Source organism: Gracilinanus agilis, chromosome 3 (genome assembly GCF_016433145.1).
Source record: "Gracilinanus agilis isolate LMUSP501 chromosome 3, AgileGrace, whole genome shotgun sequence".
Classification (NCBI taxonomy): Eukaryota; Metazoa; Chordata; class Mammalia; order Didelphimorphia; family Didelphidae; genus Gracilinanus; species Gracilinanus agilis.
In genome coordinates, this window is record NC_058132.1 from 457,295,040 (window position 1) to 457,311,978 (window position 16,939).

Consider the following 16,939-nt stretch of genomic DNA (forward strand, 5'->3'; position numbering starts at 1 on the left):
GGGGGGGGGGGGTGAAGGGGATAAGAGGAGTATGAATCAGGTAACCATGTTAAAAATGTATATTAATAAATGTTAAAAAAAACAAAATTACCACAACAGACTTAAATAAAGAACTGACAATTTCAACTGTAAGATAATGAAAATCAGTTTTATAAAAACTAATAGTAAATTGCAATGGTTTGGAAGATAATTCTAGGAATAGGATTTGATCAAAATGAAATTTAAAGTTTTGAGATGGATATAATTTTTTTAATATAATTTAGACAGAAACTCAGTGTTACGAAAAAAGGAAAATGAAATTTTGGGTATAATTTGCAAAGAACTCATAACAAAATGTTTATGTTTTCAACTTAGAATTAACTTAGTGGCACTCTCTCCTTCCTTTAATGACAACATTAAATTATAATAACTCAATAATAATTTTTCAATTACAGCTTACTTGGTCAAATTGTATTTCTTTCAAAGGGGAAAAAAGTCTTAAAAAACACTTTCCATCAATCATCTGAACTTAAGCTTTTGAAGATTTTCAGGTACCATGTATTTCTGGGTGTCATCAAAGTTCTCAAAAAATACTGAAAATTTTGTTTCTTTTAAAAGAATCCTCTTAGTAACTTTTGATTCAGAACTAGTATATCTTCAAATTGAGAGATAGCATGGATACAGTATTGGCCTTGGAGCTGAGAAGACCTGTGTTCAAGCCATAAGTCTGATATATATTGTGTGACCCTACACAGGTTAAGTTCTTGGTACACTAGGAACCAAGATTTTAAGTTGAAAAGAAGGTGATGACCCACATTGGTGGAGGGAGTTTTCTTATCCAGGAGAGTTCTCTGTATCAATGAAACTAAGGGTCAGTTTCTATCTTCATATTATCCTATATCTCAAGAGCTCTATTAAAATCATTTTTAAAGAGAGAGTGTGTATGTGTAAAAGACAGAGATAGAGATAGAGAGAAAGAGAGAGAGAGAGAGACAGACAGACAGACAGACAGAGACATAGTATGGGGATGGGGTACAGGGTAGGAGAGTAACAAGGATAACCACATCTTGAAATCTTTACCTGATGTTCAATAGCGCTCCTTTGAACATGCTTAATGATTTCTTTAAAGTTTTTATCTTTGAATCCACTTTATCAGACTCTTCTGTTTTGGGAATTTGCTCTAATGAGTTAATCTGAGGATGAAAATCCAATAATTATAGAGAAATGAGAATAAAACTATTGACAATTAAAGTTTATTCTATTGAAAATAATGGCAAAGGATGACCCTCCCTTTTATCTAATTAAACATTTCTAGTTGCCTTTACCACCTTTACCACAATGATAACATTATCATTGCCATCTCCACCAAAAATTCACTATTTCTGTGAGTTAGGCAGTAGGGATAGAAGAACTGTATAACATATCCTCAAAAAATCTCATTAAATCATATAATGGTCCCTGAAATTTGATTTAAATTAGAACATTGTACTACTGCCTCGTTAGCTCACCTAGAACAATCAGTTTAGGGAAAATAAACTGTACTGCAACCTCCCTATCCTCCCCAATATCTATGGGTTTGCTCTCCATGGTTTCAGTTACCCATGGTCCACACTGAATTTCAGGGGAAGGAAGGAGGCAGGAATAGGTTGCCTCTAGAAGAGGGAGGGAACTGGTACATGGTTCAAAGACATGTGGCAGTCAGGGACAGACACTAGTACCCAAGCATTTACAGTTGAAAGACAGACACATGGGCCAATGGCAAAGTGTTCCCCCATGGCAGCAGCCTTTCTATTGCTGTAGTTTTTCTCCTTGTATCAGTTCTGTTTCACTTGGAGGATTTCTTTTTTCCAAGTTTAGATTAGGTTTTTTTGTTTTTATTTTTTGTTTTGGTGGGAAGGCGAGAGGCCATGGAGCACCAAGATGAGGTGGAGTGGGGAGAGCACAGTACTATATTGTACAGTTAACATAAGTGTTAAGTTAAAGTACAAAATATTTGTGTTTGGTTCAGTACAATCCATGATAGATCAGACTCAGGGGCCCTACTGTATACTCAACATGGTAATAGCTAAACTGCTTCAACAAAATAGGCAAGGAATAAAAAAAAGATTCAAATTGTGAATGTACAAGCTTAATGTGTAATATCATTTAAAATACACAAATGTTTCCATCTACATATTTTCCCAAATTTATACTCAATTTCATCTTATGCTTAAAATTACCTTTCTGGGAACAGCAAATTGTTCTTCATTGGAATTTGCTTCCCCGGTTTCTTTATTATCTGTTTCTATATCTTCTTTACTTTCAGTTTCATCCTCACTAGTAATAGGTCCATTTTCACACAGAGGGGTTTGAAAATCATCATCTACTAGTGGTGGATAGCTATACTTGAAAGGATCCTGAAATGTAAAGAATAAAATATTGGTCTTTATTTTAAAGATTTTAGCAAGAAAAAGAAATGATTTCCCCAATTACTTATAATGTAGTTATGACTTTCCTATTGTTTTTTTAAACCGTACCTTCTCTTTTACAATTGATCAGTTTCAGGCAGAAGAGTGGTAAGGGCTAAACAAATGGGGGTAACTTGTTAAGGGTCACAAAGCTAGGGAATGTCTGATGCCAAATTTGAACTCGGGACTTTCCATCTCCAGGCCTATCTCTGTCCACTAAGCCACCTAGCTGCCCCTATAATTATGTTTCTAAACTTGAAGTTATAATAGTCACATGGACAAATGACTATAGAAAATAAGAAATTAAAAAGAAAAAAACCTTGCTGTTTCTAATTTAAAGACTCAAGAAAAGTGAACAAAAAGTTCATTTGAACTTTGAGAGTATCTAAAATGAACAATGCCAATTTTTGTATTCACCATTTCTTGGCCCTGATTGTAAATCAAATTTAGTCTAGTAATCAGTATGTGATGTTAACTTGATAATAAAATAAAAGCTCTAAAAACAGTCCCTGCATGTTTTTTAACTGGTACTTCCAAGTAAGTACACACAGTGTTCCATAAAATGTTAATTTCAAAAATGCTTTTAGCACAACTAGTTATATATAGCTTAATAGTAACATAACTTACAACATGTAACTGACATTCCCTACCCCCTATCAATGCCAACCATTATAAAGTTAATAAATCATAATAAGAATGGAGGATTTGTGAAGTTAGAGAAAAGAGGACTAGATCTGGAGTCAGAAGATCAAATCCTGGCCTATGTTACTTTACACAAAAGTTATCTCTCTGTACCTCAATTTCCTTTATCTGTAAAACGAGGCAGTTGGACTAAATGATCTCTGATAACATTTTCATCACTAAACTAATGAATCACTTCACTTAAAATTTACATTTATTTTGTTCAGGCCATATATTTCTTTTCATTTTGTGTATTTATTTTAAGAAATTGTTGCTTTATACCTATGAGTACCTATAATCTTCTGTATAATAATTCTATTTTCCATTGTTGAATTTTTAGTGTTCCCCATCCCCCAACTAAGGAAATATACAAGACTTATCTATAAATATTTTATACTTGTCAACCACCATACTTACAGTTCCACCCATGTGTGGGGGCAAGTATTCTATGCTGACGTACTCCTGCACTTCATTTTTACCAGTAAACTTCAACATGTTCACTGCTTCTGGACCAAGCCAGCTTTTCACAATTTTAAAAGCAGCTAGAGAATATACAATAATTTTATTAAATTGTTTCTCATTTAACTTATTGAACATATCACAAAAGGCTGGTCTAAGAACGTAAGTCAAACTTTTTTCTTAAAAGATACATTTATAAACATTTTCTAAGACAGTTACACCATACTTTATGGTTTCTAAATATCTATCATTAAGAAAGTCAAGTTGCCATAATCATTGTTTACTATTTTGACTAAGGTTTTGGATGGACCCTGCAGAAAAGTCTCCAGCTGCCAAAGTCTCAAAAGATTAAATTCACTAATCACAAGGTAGGATGGAATGGATAATAGTTTAATATGCATTAAGTAAACCACAATATTTTCACTGGCAAGGATTTCCCATGTGGAAAAGAGCCTATATAGATTAACTTCTTATCAAAGTCTACATCATGTATATCAAGCCTGTATCTTAGGTTCATTGGATAAGCATCACAATCAGGCAACAACATTTAAGTGCCTACCTCCCATAGAGCACTGTGAATAATATGGTAAGACAAGATTTCGGACCCCACCCTATACTTCTGTTCTAGACTGCCTCTCATGTAAGAACTCTCAGCCTATCTCCCAGAAAGTCTACTAACCACAGTTGTAGAACTCATCTAGCAGGGAGGGCAAAGAACTAGTTACCTATAAAAAATTGGGAGGGGTGAAAATAACATGGAGCACATACCAATTTGGTTTTTTGGTAATTCTCCTCTATAAGCCTCAACTTTCATTTAGCTAATATGGATTTTAACTAGTCAAAACAGTCTGAGCATATCCACTGAGATGTGCCACGAATCTTCTGAGACCATCTATAAAAATGAGAAATATGTCTATATCTTTCTCTATAAAATGAGAAATATAAAAGGAGAGATTTGTATACCTTATTAGAATACATGTTAATAAAGTTTACAAAGCTTTACATAGTATTTATGTTAAAGTTCACAAAGCTTTTTTCTTTAAATAGAATTTTATATTTTAATGGATGTTATATATAAAAAATATACTTAAGATACATGTATATGTGTCTATATGTATATCCATTAACCCACTGTAGTTTAATTTGTCTATATATATTTTAAGATATATCAAAAATATTTAACAACTATATCTTAAATACACTGAAATAATATATCTTCTTTCACTTTCTTCAATTATTCTGGTTCAACCTACCTTACTTAAAAAATATGTTGGATCTTAAAACATGCATACATGTGAACTATATAATTAAACCTTGTAATTGATAAACTTCATTAGCATTCACTAGCTATATATTTGTCAACCCATTCTAGTTCTAGTTTAGCCTATCTTAAAATATTTAAAAATGCTATACTTTAAAATAGGTTTTTAAACTATATAATGTATTAGATATAAGTATTATAATTTATATATTTTGATATATCTTACATTTACTTCAAAATATGCAACGCACACATGCATACATACATGTATGTTAAAGCATGTTGGGTTGAAGAAAGCAAGTAAAAAGATTTAACTCAGAATATGATGATCAGGCATTCCATGCTGGTATGTTTTTTGTGTTTTTTTTTTTTTAAACCTTTACCTTCTGTCTTGGAGCCAATACTGTGTATTGGCTCCAAGGCAGAAGAGTGGTAAGGGTAGGCAACACAGCTGGGAAGTGTCTGAGGTCAAATTTGAACCTAGGACCTCCCGTCTCCAGGCCTGACTCTCAATCCACTGAGCTACCCAGCTGCCCCCACTGGTATGCTTTTAATTTTATCTTTGACTGAGAGATCCTACAACTTGGTATAAATCCTAAAAAAGGTCAAAGGGCATGGAAAATTTTTTTTCACTTTCTTTTTAAGCTTTCCAAAATGGTCAGACCAATTCACATACTTACCAACAGTCTATTAGTGTACTTGTCATTCCTTAGTCCCTCCAATACAGATTCTTCCTATTTTGTCACCTTTGCCTCTTTAATTGGTGTGATGTGAAACCTTTTTCCAGGATTACTTCATACATACATTCTTCATGAACTCTCTATCCCAGTAAACTGAATTGACTGGCTTGAATATTCCATTCTCTGGCTTCTGTTTATATAAGATGATCCTCATTTTGGAATGCAAACCTTTTTAATTTCCCCTTTCATAAATGATGTTTTCCTTCAAGGGTCAACTAGTTATGGCAACCACCTTAATCCTTTCCTATAATTTTTTGTTAACTTTTATCTTCTGTCTTAGAATCAATACTGTGTACTGGTTTCAGGCAGAAGAGTGGTAAAGATTAGGCAACTGGGAGTGACCTGCTCAGGATCACACAGCTAGGAAGTGTCTGAGGCCAGATTTGGACCCAGGTTCTTGCATCTCTAGGCCTGGCTCTCCATCCACTGGGTTCCTATGTGTTTTGAAAGCAATGGAATAAAGTGAAGAGAGGATTTATCCTTGATGAAAATATGATATTTCCCTGCTTGTGGTCTCATTTTCTCTTCCACTAAACTTTGACAATGTTTTATTCCTCCAAAAAGATGTAAGCTCCTTGAGGTTACTTGTTTGATGGCAGAGACTTTTTGTTTTCGTCTTTGTATTCCTGTGCCCCGGCATAGTGATATGCATATAGATAATTAATGCTTGTTGAATTCAACCAGCTCCTCATCTATTCCATAATATTTCTGACCAAAGTCTGGGTGGAATATTTTTGCACAAATGTGAAATACAGAATTTAGGAAATACCACAGCAACAAAAATTATAATTTAGAATTTGGAATATATTTTTGTGACATGGTTAAATGTTTTTATGATTTTTTTCTGCAGAGCATAGCACACTTATTTATTTATGGAAGGGTGTTAAAGATTTATTTGTGCCTATGCTTAATATGCCCACTAAGTTAATCAAAACAGAATGTCATTTTTTATTTTCATATACAAAAATAATTCATCCTAACATTTTTCATGGTCTGGTAGGAAGTAATAGATTTGGAGTCCAAGGACACAGATAAGTCCCAGATCTACTACTTACCACTTGTTGAGTGACTTTAAGCAAGTCATGTAAATCTTAAGCCTCACTCAATAAGGAAAACAAAGTGGTTGGACTAGATAATAGCTAAGTCCTCATCTCTTTAAAGCCTACTAAAATTGGTTGGAAAACACGATGTGATACTATCAGGAATCTTTTAGGCATACGTACTGACAATTTTTTTTTTAAGTATACTGGCCCTACAGAACTTTGGAGGTGAGCAGTGTCCTTACCATCTGAGGCCTAATAGCCTTCATAACTGAGCCAGTTTTTCTGACATTATCCAATGGCCTCTGGTCAGAACTTCCCTGCTTAGACTCTGAGGTTTGCAGACAGATGCTTCCAGGGCTACCTCTAAAATCTAGGGACTTTAGGACAGGCCTTCAATGTTCTAAGGCATTAAATTCCAAAATTAGTTCATAAAACTTATCACCACCATGTAAAGAGATAAGGACAAAACATGAATGGACTATGTGAGGGTAAAGGGGTTTGGGTTTTTTTGCTATAAGAAAATACCCAAGTATTAAAAAACTCACCATTCATTATCCATGGCATATCAAAGACCACAATTTTTGCTGAAAGATAAAATAAATGAACTTAATAAGACTTAACATTCTATAGTAAAACTGATTATCCATTTATATATATCAATCCTAAAAATAATTAGTTGAGAAGCTAAAACTAAAACTGGAAAACTGGATGGCCTATTCGTAGTTGAAATATCCAATGCTAGAATATGTGCACCAACATCTTTGGGGGATCCACTTGTCATAGTGATATGACTCTTAAGTACTGTCTCCTACGACTCTTATCAATCCTCATATTTTTCTATTACTGCTGCTACTGTCTTCTAACATGATGAAATTTAAGAAAGGATTGAGTACGTTAGCAAATTAATGCCCTACTACTAAAAATCAGTAAATAGGTAAGGGAAGTGGGAGAGGAAAGGGGGGTGAGGAGAGATAAATGGGGCAAGGGAGAGAAAGAGAAAATGAGAAGAAAAATATGCATGCTTATGAATAGTGGGAGGTGGCAGTGAAAATTGGTCTACCACAGTGATGGGCAAATTTTTTAAAGAGGGAGCGAAAGGAAAGGAAATGCTCTTCTGTCAATCTGTTTCTAAGGCAACTCTTTCATTGTATTGTATCCTACTCATTGTATTTGTCAGATTAGGAATAATGTCCCCCTGCCAGATAGAACATTTCAGCTCCCCCCCATCTGGCCTGCAGGCTGTAGTTTGCCCATCACTGGTCTTCCAAATTTTGTGGACTATTGAGTTTTTTGAAAAGTGATTTCTAAATCTGGGTTATATTTTATTTTATTTAATTTTTTTAATAAACCCTTACCTTCCATCTTAGAATCAATACTATATATTGGTTCTAAGGCAGACAAGCAGTAAGAGCTAGAGAAATGGGGGTTAAGTGGCTCAGGGTCACACAGCTATGAAATGTCTACAAATTTGAACCTAGGACTTCTCGTCTTTAGGCCTGGCTCTCAAATCCACTGAGCTACCTAGTTGCACTCTCTTGGTTATTATATATTTATTGATATTAGTAGTATTATTAAACTCTGATGGCTATTTATTTAAAAATCATTATATTCAAGCAAATAACATTAACCTTATGAATTCTTGGAAGCCTGTAATTCCAAATACAAAAAATTGTCATCCTGAGATGATAATACCAAGAAGACATTTATAAATATGAGAAAAACACAGAAAGCACAAAAGGGATGTCTGACAAAAATTCTACTCTTAAAACCATATAAAATGAAAATGGACTGTCATTGTCCTAAACATGCAGAGTTCCTAATATTACAAGTAAAGAGCTAGTAATCTACAGATTTAAGATAAATTTAAATTAATTATTAAGGAAGACTTTACAATTATATTTTAAGACCAATTGTTAAGCATAGAATCCCAAGTGCAAATATTTAATACAATTATTCTTAAAATTATAACTAAATGATAGGTACAAAAAACTTACTTTAAAATGAATCTAGATTGTTAAAGAAAATATAGTATATAGAAAACTTTCAAAAAAGACTATATTAATCTTTCAATTTAATTCAAGTAACTGGCATTCAAATTCACTTTTTTTTTAAACCCTTACCTTTGTCTTAGAATCAATAGTGTGTTTTTGAAGGCTTGGAAGAGTGGTAAGGGCTAGGCAATGGGGGTGAAATGATTTGCCTCAGGGTCACACAGCTAGCAAGGGTAGGAGGCCACATTTGAACTGGGACCTCCCATCTCTAGACCTGGCTCTCAATTCACTAAGTCACCCAGCTACCCCCATTCAAATTCACATTTACAAAGGTTTGTTGCTCTAGAATGTGCTTTTAGTTATTTCAAATAGCAGGCAAGTACAATTATTCACTAGGTTTCCAAAGCCCTTTGGAAAGCTTAAAACACTAAACTATTTCTATTTTAAAATATCAAGAAAACAAAATGCCAAACTATAAATCAACATAAGCTCACAATGACTACAGATGCAGACCATACCTTAATTAAGTATGTAAAATGAAATGAGGGGAAAGCTAGTCAAAACCCTGAATCTCTATGATGGACACCAGTTAAAACTGGCCTTTTGCTTAGAATGAAGAGATTAGTAGCATTCTTTCTAGAAACAAAGCTGCTAGGAGAGTTCAATGCCAGGAGATTATATTAATCAATATAAATTTTAAAAATGAGTCAGAAAGACAGAAATATCATATGGAACTTTTTTCTCATTTAGTATTTAAGGCCAGAGCTATACTCAAAGGGAAGCTGGGAGTAAATTGTACCACAGCATCTGAGCTATAGTACCCAGAAGAACAGATGTACAAGAATTGGCTGGTTGGAGAGATGAGTTTTTCATTTCTCGATCTTTCCCTTTCCCATTCCTCCTTTTTAAAAAGGGTTCCTTTTAAAATTTAACTTAAAAATGTTGGCAATCACTTGTTGAAATAACATATATTTTTTAAAAACAATAAGAATATACAAGTAGCTAAAGATTCTATTTCTTTTCAGGAATTAATAAAAGTTAAGTTAAAAAAAAACAAAACATAATTTCTGATGTTAGAGCCTCTGATCAAGAATTTTTTTGAGATTTTATGAAATATCTCTTTTCTTCAATGTAAAAACAAAGAATTAGCACAGTAATGAATATTTGAAACAGATAAATTTAAAGATAGATAACTAGGAAATATATGTACACATAAACAAGTTGATATATTTTGTGAAGCACGTATGTGGTATATATAATATGGATTTACTTTTACAAAGGATAAAATTTATTAAGAACTATTTTGTTTTGAAATGTATGAATATGCTGGCAGGCTTGAGGAACAAATACTTTTTATCACAAAAATAAAAAGTCTACAGGCACACTCCACAAGTGCCAAACATCTTCTATAGCTAGAGTGTATAAAGTCTATAAAAAGAAACCAGTTACTTACTGAGGTATTTAGGATAATAAACCTTAAAGCAGTTGATGATGTACCGAACAATTTCCATGTCCTAAAATAAAGATTATATATTTAATAACTGAGTATTTCTATACTGTAGAATTTAAATGTAATCCATCATAAGAAAAAAGGGTGTGGTGACCACAAATGAGAAAATATAATTCTGAGCTATCATTAAATACTTCAGAAACTGAGTTAGTGTTGGCAGTCAAACCCCACCTGACACTAGTTGTGGGTCCACCAATCCCTAACTTCTTAAGAGTCCATTTTCTCATTTATAAAACATTAATCATTATGATACAATATGTAAATTGTGCTACCAACTTTAAAATTCTCTATAAATTAGTTATGATGTACATGAAGTCAGATTTATTGCTGTGTCATGCTTAAGGATGTGAATAGGTTGTGCCACCCTCAAAAAAGTCATTTGACTTCTCTCAATTGTTAAATAAAATGTTGGAATACTAAAGCCCTAAAAGTCTATGATGCCATGTGTGTCCTATCCTAAACTGCAATACTGAGAACAGTGAGTGGGACATTAACTATGGAATATGAAAAAAAAAAAATCACAACCTAACCTACCAGTAAATGAATCCTAAATTAATAATGCCATTTTTACTATGGTAAAAGTGACATATTTTCACTGTTGTTTTTGTAAAGAACAATTTCCCTATGTTTGCTTTTAACTGGAATATACGATATAAAGAGTTTAGATGAAAAATAAATTCCAATTAATCACAGTAGGATACGTCCATAGAAAAGGATCATCTTGATTTGATTTATAACTATTCTCTGCCTTGCTATCACAATAGTAAAAATGTAAAACTTCACAATTAAATGTTAGTTATCCTGCCTTTGTCCTAAGATTGAAAACATGGGAATCAATACATTCATCATAAATTTCTCAAGTTTCTATTTCTCTATGAAAATAATGTGATACATGAAAGTTCAGGATAAACTTTACACATAGAAAAGAAAATCCCAACATAACCTTTTGAGACCCCAAACCCATTAAATGTAAAAGGCATATGATTAAATAAAGGTGTGTCAATATGACATTTTCTTGGGTTGTGACCTGATGTGATTGATAAGTCCATATCTTTGGCATTAATTATGATGAAATGTTATGTTTATCTAGAGACTTATTAAAATGATCAGTTCTAGCTCTGAAACTTAGAATCCTATAATCGCATAGATATTAAAATGTCACATAATACTTAAAACTCTTAAGAGTTTAGACAGAATATTTTATAAATAGAAAGATAATAGTATTTATTGGTATTGGGGAAAAAATTCCAGAGACTACAATTTCCCTAGATTAAATGACCTGAAGTGATGAGGGACTTAAAAACAAGACTGATTTTTTAACTCCATTTATTCAATCATCTATGTCCTATCAAAAGGGGGTGGGGGGGGAAGCATATCAGTAACTTTCGTATTTTCCTGCATGTATGTACTTCTCAAATGCTATAAAAGGGATTAAAAGGTCTCATAGTATTAATTTTATCAGGATAGTACTAATAACTTTAAAATAATGAAAATGATTAATAAAATATAATACTGCCAGCTGAAAAAACCAAATTCTCATTCCTTCCTTTTCAGTGATTAGGAATGAAACAATAAAATTTTTCTTGCACCTGGTTTCAAGATGAAAAATTTAAATCAACAAATAAGCAGATGCATCATGCCTTTAACTACAATAAAAGTATAGAGTTTAAGTAATATTCATTTAACATCTCCTTATTTGGCATATATGACAATGTTTATAATTATACCTTTTAATTTTGGTTAGAAATGTATCTTTCTTATGCTCAACCTAGGATGACCAATTGCCAGGAAAATATAGTACAAAGAAGACTATCTTAAAATTCCACTAAGATTAAAATAAAAAAAAACAAAACGTAAAAGGAATATGCCCTCAATCCCAAATGCTTCTAGGGCATATAAAGTAAGCTAAAAACTCTTAAAGCAACAAGAAACAAAATGTGTGACTTGTTGGGTTTATACGTTAAATAAGTAAGCACTCGGCATCTAGAGAAAAGCTCATGAGCAGAACAAACTCCAAAGAATTTAGGCAGAATTCCTGTCAAGTAGTCAAGGAAAGTGTGGCCAAATTGGCACCATTAAAGTTTGCCTCCAGAAAAGTAAATTTATGTTACCACCAAAGGAAGATGTTATCCTTTGACTACAAAAGAAGTCTTCATATAATTTTTTTTGGTATCTTGTCTCTACCTACAATGTTGCTTGGTTAAAAATCATTAGTATTGATATAGATATAAATTGCAGTCATAATCACAGTTAAGGTAAAACGACTCTATACTATATATCATAGCTATTATAGACTAAAACATTATTATATTTAATAATACATCACTGTATTAGTGGTGATTGTTGGAAGAAAAATGCCTCAATCTCATGAAACAGATCAATTATCAAAGAAAGTTAAAAATATAATATCAATGAAAATACTTACTATATTACTCAGTCCAGTTTCTGACATGTCAAACATGACTGTTAAAGGTTTTCCATTCTCTCTTTTGGCATAACGTTCTAACCAGAAGGCTACAAGCCTCTTTTTGTCCAAAATGGTTTTATTGTCTTTTGTGTGACACTTCACTCTAAACCAGACTTGAACCAAAAGAAAAAGTAGAAAAAACATTGTAGAAACACAAAAAATTTCCAATGCAAAAGGTCAAGATTAACGTCTTACTAATTTTTCTTAACATACTGCTTTTTAGTTCATTTTTAGAGATGAAGAATATTATTCCCTTCTAATGATGCTAATATAGTATAAAACACTGTAAAACAATAGAAAAAACTGTAAAGTATTCAACTGCTATGGGAAATTAATGAATTGCTTCATTTTAAAAAACCCTTCAGATAATTCCGTTTTAATGAGCTTGGTTAATTTTTATAATAAAAATAGGTACATACTTATCATCTACTAGGAATCACTCTTAAGTAAAGCTGTGATTTGAGTTATGTTCTCCCAAATAAATAATGTTCTACCTGAAATCAAGCTATAACTTCTAACACTGTAAAACGGATTGAAAACAAACACTAAATTATTGAATAACAAAACATGTATTTTCAGATTTTATTGTCCTGAAAAAATATTTTCATAGGGAATCAATTTGATTGTCAGAATCATAGGAAGAAGAGTTAACATGTTAAGTGATGATACAAGTCACAACTAAATTAGCTCTAAATGCAAAAACCAGATAGTATAAGGATAAAAGTTATATTTGACATCTACATTCTAAATGTAAAATTCAGTTGTATAAGTACAGGATAAGAGTAGTATGGTAACATATAGTTCATATTAAAAAAAAAAAGATTTGGAGGTTAGTGGTTTGCAACTTCAATGAGTCAATCAACAGTGGGACTGTAGCTGACAAAGTAGTTAATGTGCTTTTGGGATCCACTGATACAAAAATAAGAAATGTGATTTTCAAGAAATGTGATTTTCTACTGTACCATAACCTGGTTTGACAATATTTGGAATACTGTATTTGGTTCTGGACATCTCATTTTAAAAGGAATATTAATAAGTTGAGGTAGTTTTCATAGTTAGGAGACCATGATAATATCGGTTAGGAATTGATGAAAAGTCTTCGGTGAAGAATGAGAAGTTTAAAAAGTACATGATTTCTGGGCAGAATTTTCAGGAAAGCCGATTTCATTTCAATACACGGCTTGATAAGAGAGGAAGTTTTCCATTTGAAGGTGGGAGGTAGGGAAAAAAAGAATGGAGAATTTTCACAAAGATAGTTGTCAGGAGAAATGATATAGTCTTTGAGGCAGATGTTGAAGCAAATATCTGTCTAAGAACTTTCAACTTTAGGATTTTATCATTTTATGCACAAGTCTGAATACTGGGGAATGGGAAAAAAAAAGCACAGTAGCACTTTCTATCCTAATGATATGTGATACTTAAGTCTTACTTGTATTTATTTTTTTAATGGAGAATTTTACTGACTAGAGAAGAAGATAAAGTTTACATTGGCATATAAATAAATTTAAAAAGTTAAGCAATGTTGGATTGAGCCAATATTATTCTTTACAAAGTTGCCTTCATATAATATAAATGAGAAGTGCTATGAGTGATTAATTGATAAATTCCTTCTAAAGGGTCATTAGATGGGTTTCTGGGTTAAGATGGAGGCAGAGTAAAAAGCAGCTCTTAACTTCTCCTGACCGAAACATACAAGATTCCTCAAGGGGACATAAAAACAAGTCCAGATGAACGGAGGAACCCTACAACAGGGTGCAGCATGGAAGGTATGTGGAATCAGGACATTTCCATGCTATAAAGATGAAACAGCTCTCACTAAATCGCGAGCTGAACAACCAGCCCACCCCCATCCCCTCCACACACACCACCTATAACGCCAAAGCCAGCTAAAAAGAAATAGAGCAAGTTTATAGCACCCATCAAGTCATTGGCAGCTCCAGGGCCTGTTCCTGAGAGCAGCAAGATTTAGGTCCCCAAAAAGCTAAAGAACGAGCACGAACTCTGAGCGCGGACATGGAGCGCAGGCGCATGTGGAGGTGCGAGTGGAGGCAGACACAACCACGAGCTAAGACTCTGAAACCCTGAGTGGGGAACCAGTGCAGACGGATATACGACTGTGGAAGCAGTGCCCTGTGACTTGTAAAGGAGCCTCCTGCAGAGGATCAAGCAAGAGGGTCTACCAGGGGGCTTGACCTTGGAAAAACCAGACCTCAGGAGCCAAAAGACCACAGACAGACGCTGAGAGCGAGGATAAAGCTGAGAAGCTGCTGGGCTAAAGATGGCTACCCAGACTCAGGAAGTTCAGAAGAGAAAGATTAACAACAAGAAAAAGAAGTCTTTAACACTCAACAACTTTTACACAGAGAAAATCCAGAAAACCAAGCAAACAGAGGAAGAGAACAAACAAGCATCTGGACCCTCCTCAAATAAGGAAAACTCCTCACAAGCTATGGAAGAGTTCAAAACTGAGATTTTGAGGAAAATGGAAGAGATCTGGCAAGAAAATAACAGTTTAAAAGGTAGAATCTTCCAATTGGAAAGTGAGGCTCAGAAATCAAATGAACTGATAAGCAAATTGAACATCAGAAATGACCAGATTGAAAAGGAAAACCAAAAGATCATAGCCGAAAACCGAAAGATTATAGCCGAAAACCAGTCCCTAAAGGCTAGAATTGAGCAATTAGAAGCTAATGATCTCTCAAGACAACAAGAACAAATAGAACAAAGTCAAAAGACTGAAAAAATAAAAGGAAACATGAAATATCTCAATGAGAGCGTGACAGACCAAGAAAACCGGTCTAGAAGAGACAATTTGAGAATAATTGGTCTTCCAGAAAAACCAGAAATTAATAGAAACCTGGACTCCATACTAATAGAAATTATTCAGCAAAATTCCCCTGAAGTCCTACAACAAGAGGACAATATAGACATTGAAAGGATCCATAGAACACCTGCGACATTCGATCCAGATAAGAAAACGCCCATAAATATAATTGCCAAATTCAAGAGTTTCCAAGCAAAAGAAAAAATTTTACAAGAAGCCAGAAAGAGACAATTCAAATATCAAGGAGCACCAATCAGGATCACACAGGATCTGGCAGCCTCCACGCTAAAAGATCGCAAGGCTTGGAATACGATATTCAGAAAGGCAAGAGAGCTGGGCCTGCAACCACAAATCAACTACCCATCAAAATTGACTATATATTTCCAGGGGAAAGTATGGGCATTCAACAAAATTGAAGAATTCCAGGTATTTGCACAGAAAAGACCAGGGCTAAATGGAAAGTTTGATATCCAACCACAAAAATCGAGAGAAACATGAACAGGTAAATAAGAAACAGAGGGGAAAGATAAAAAACTTATAATTTTTAAATTTGCCTTTTTAAGGACCTCAGTGAGATCTAATTATCTGTATTCCTATGTAGAGAAATGTTATGTTTAATTCTCTGTAGTGAACTCTATTCACTATTATAGTATTCACTATTATAGTAATCAGAAGAATAATTCACAGGGAGAGGGTGGAACACTAAATAATCTAAGACGACATGGGGGATGGGAAAGAGGGGGTGAATAGTAGGGGACACCAAGAGAAACTTGAGTGAATAAGAAAAATAGGATATTCTATTACACACAAAGAGGGCATGGGAAGGGGAGGGGACAAATACTATTATAAGAAGGAGAAGAGAGCACTAAGAGTAAATAATCAAACCTTACTTTCAGTGTAATCAACCTGGAGAGGGAAGAATAGCTATAGTATCCACTGGGACATAAAACTCTTATCTAACCCTACTGAGAAAGTCAGAAGGGATAAACCAAGGGGAGCAGGGGAGTGGGGAGGTCAAAAAAAGGAGGGGAGAAGAAGGGGGAGGGAATTCATTAGGCCTTTAAAAACAAAAAGCCGGGAAAAATAAGGGAGGGGGTAGAAAGGGAAGTTAATCAAGGGAGGGGATAAGGGATAGGGTCTTAATAGCAAACCACTGGTTTAAAAGGAAATATTATAAGAAAAAGGGGTAGGAATAGGGGAGAATACGAAAATGTCAGCAAATGCACAATTGATGATTATAACTCTGAATGTGAATGGGATGAACTCACTCATAAAACGGAAGCAAATAGCAGAGTGGATTAGAAACCAAAATTCTACCATATGTTGTCTACAAGAAACACATATGAGGTGGGTGGATATACACAAGTTTAAGGTACAGGGCTTGAGCAAAATCTTTTGGGCGTCAAATGAGAAAAAGAAGGCAGGAGTGGCTATTATGATTTCTGACAAAGCCAAAGTAAAAATAGATATGATTAAAAAAGACAGGGAAGGTCATTACATCCTGATTAAAGGCAGTATAAACAATGAGGAAATAACA

The 16,939-nt window shown here is 33.8% G+C and overlaps 1 protein-coding gene across 2 annotated transcripts in view; it reads right to left on the reverse strand.

Moving 5' to 3' along the window:
* MOSPD2 (motile sperm domain containing 2) overlaps positions 1 to 16,939 on the reverse strand; it is a 67,395-nt gene that overhangs the window by 14,671 nt on the left and 35,785 nt on the right. For both annotated transcript variants that reach the window (XM_044666960.1, XM_044666959.1), the window contains 6 exons: positions 12,537 to 12,691; positions 10,055 to 10,115; positions 7,156 to 7,194; positions 3,525 to 3,649; positions 2,199 to 2,375; positions 1,060 to 1,172 (listed from right to left, as the gene is read on the reverse strand). In XM_044666960.1, the coding sequence (XP_044522895.1) occupies positions 1,060 to 1,172; positions 2,199 to 2,375; positions 3,525 to 3,649; positions 7,156 to 7,194; positions 10,055 to 10,115; positions 12,537 to 12,691 (670 nt within the window). The remainder of the gene's footprint in view (positions 1 to 1,059; positions 1,173 to 2,198; positions 2,376 to 3,524; positions 3,650 to 7,155; positions 7,195 to 10,054; positions 10,116 to 12,536; positions 12,692 to 16,939) is intronic.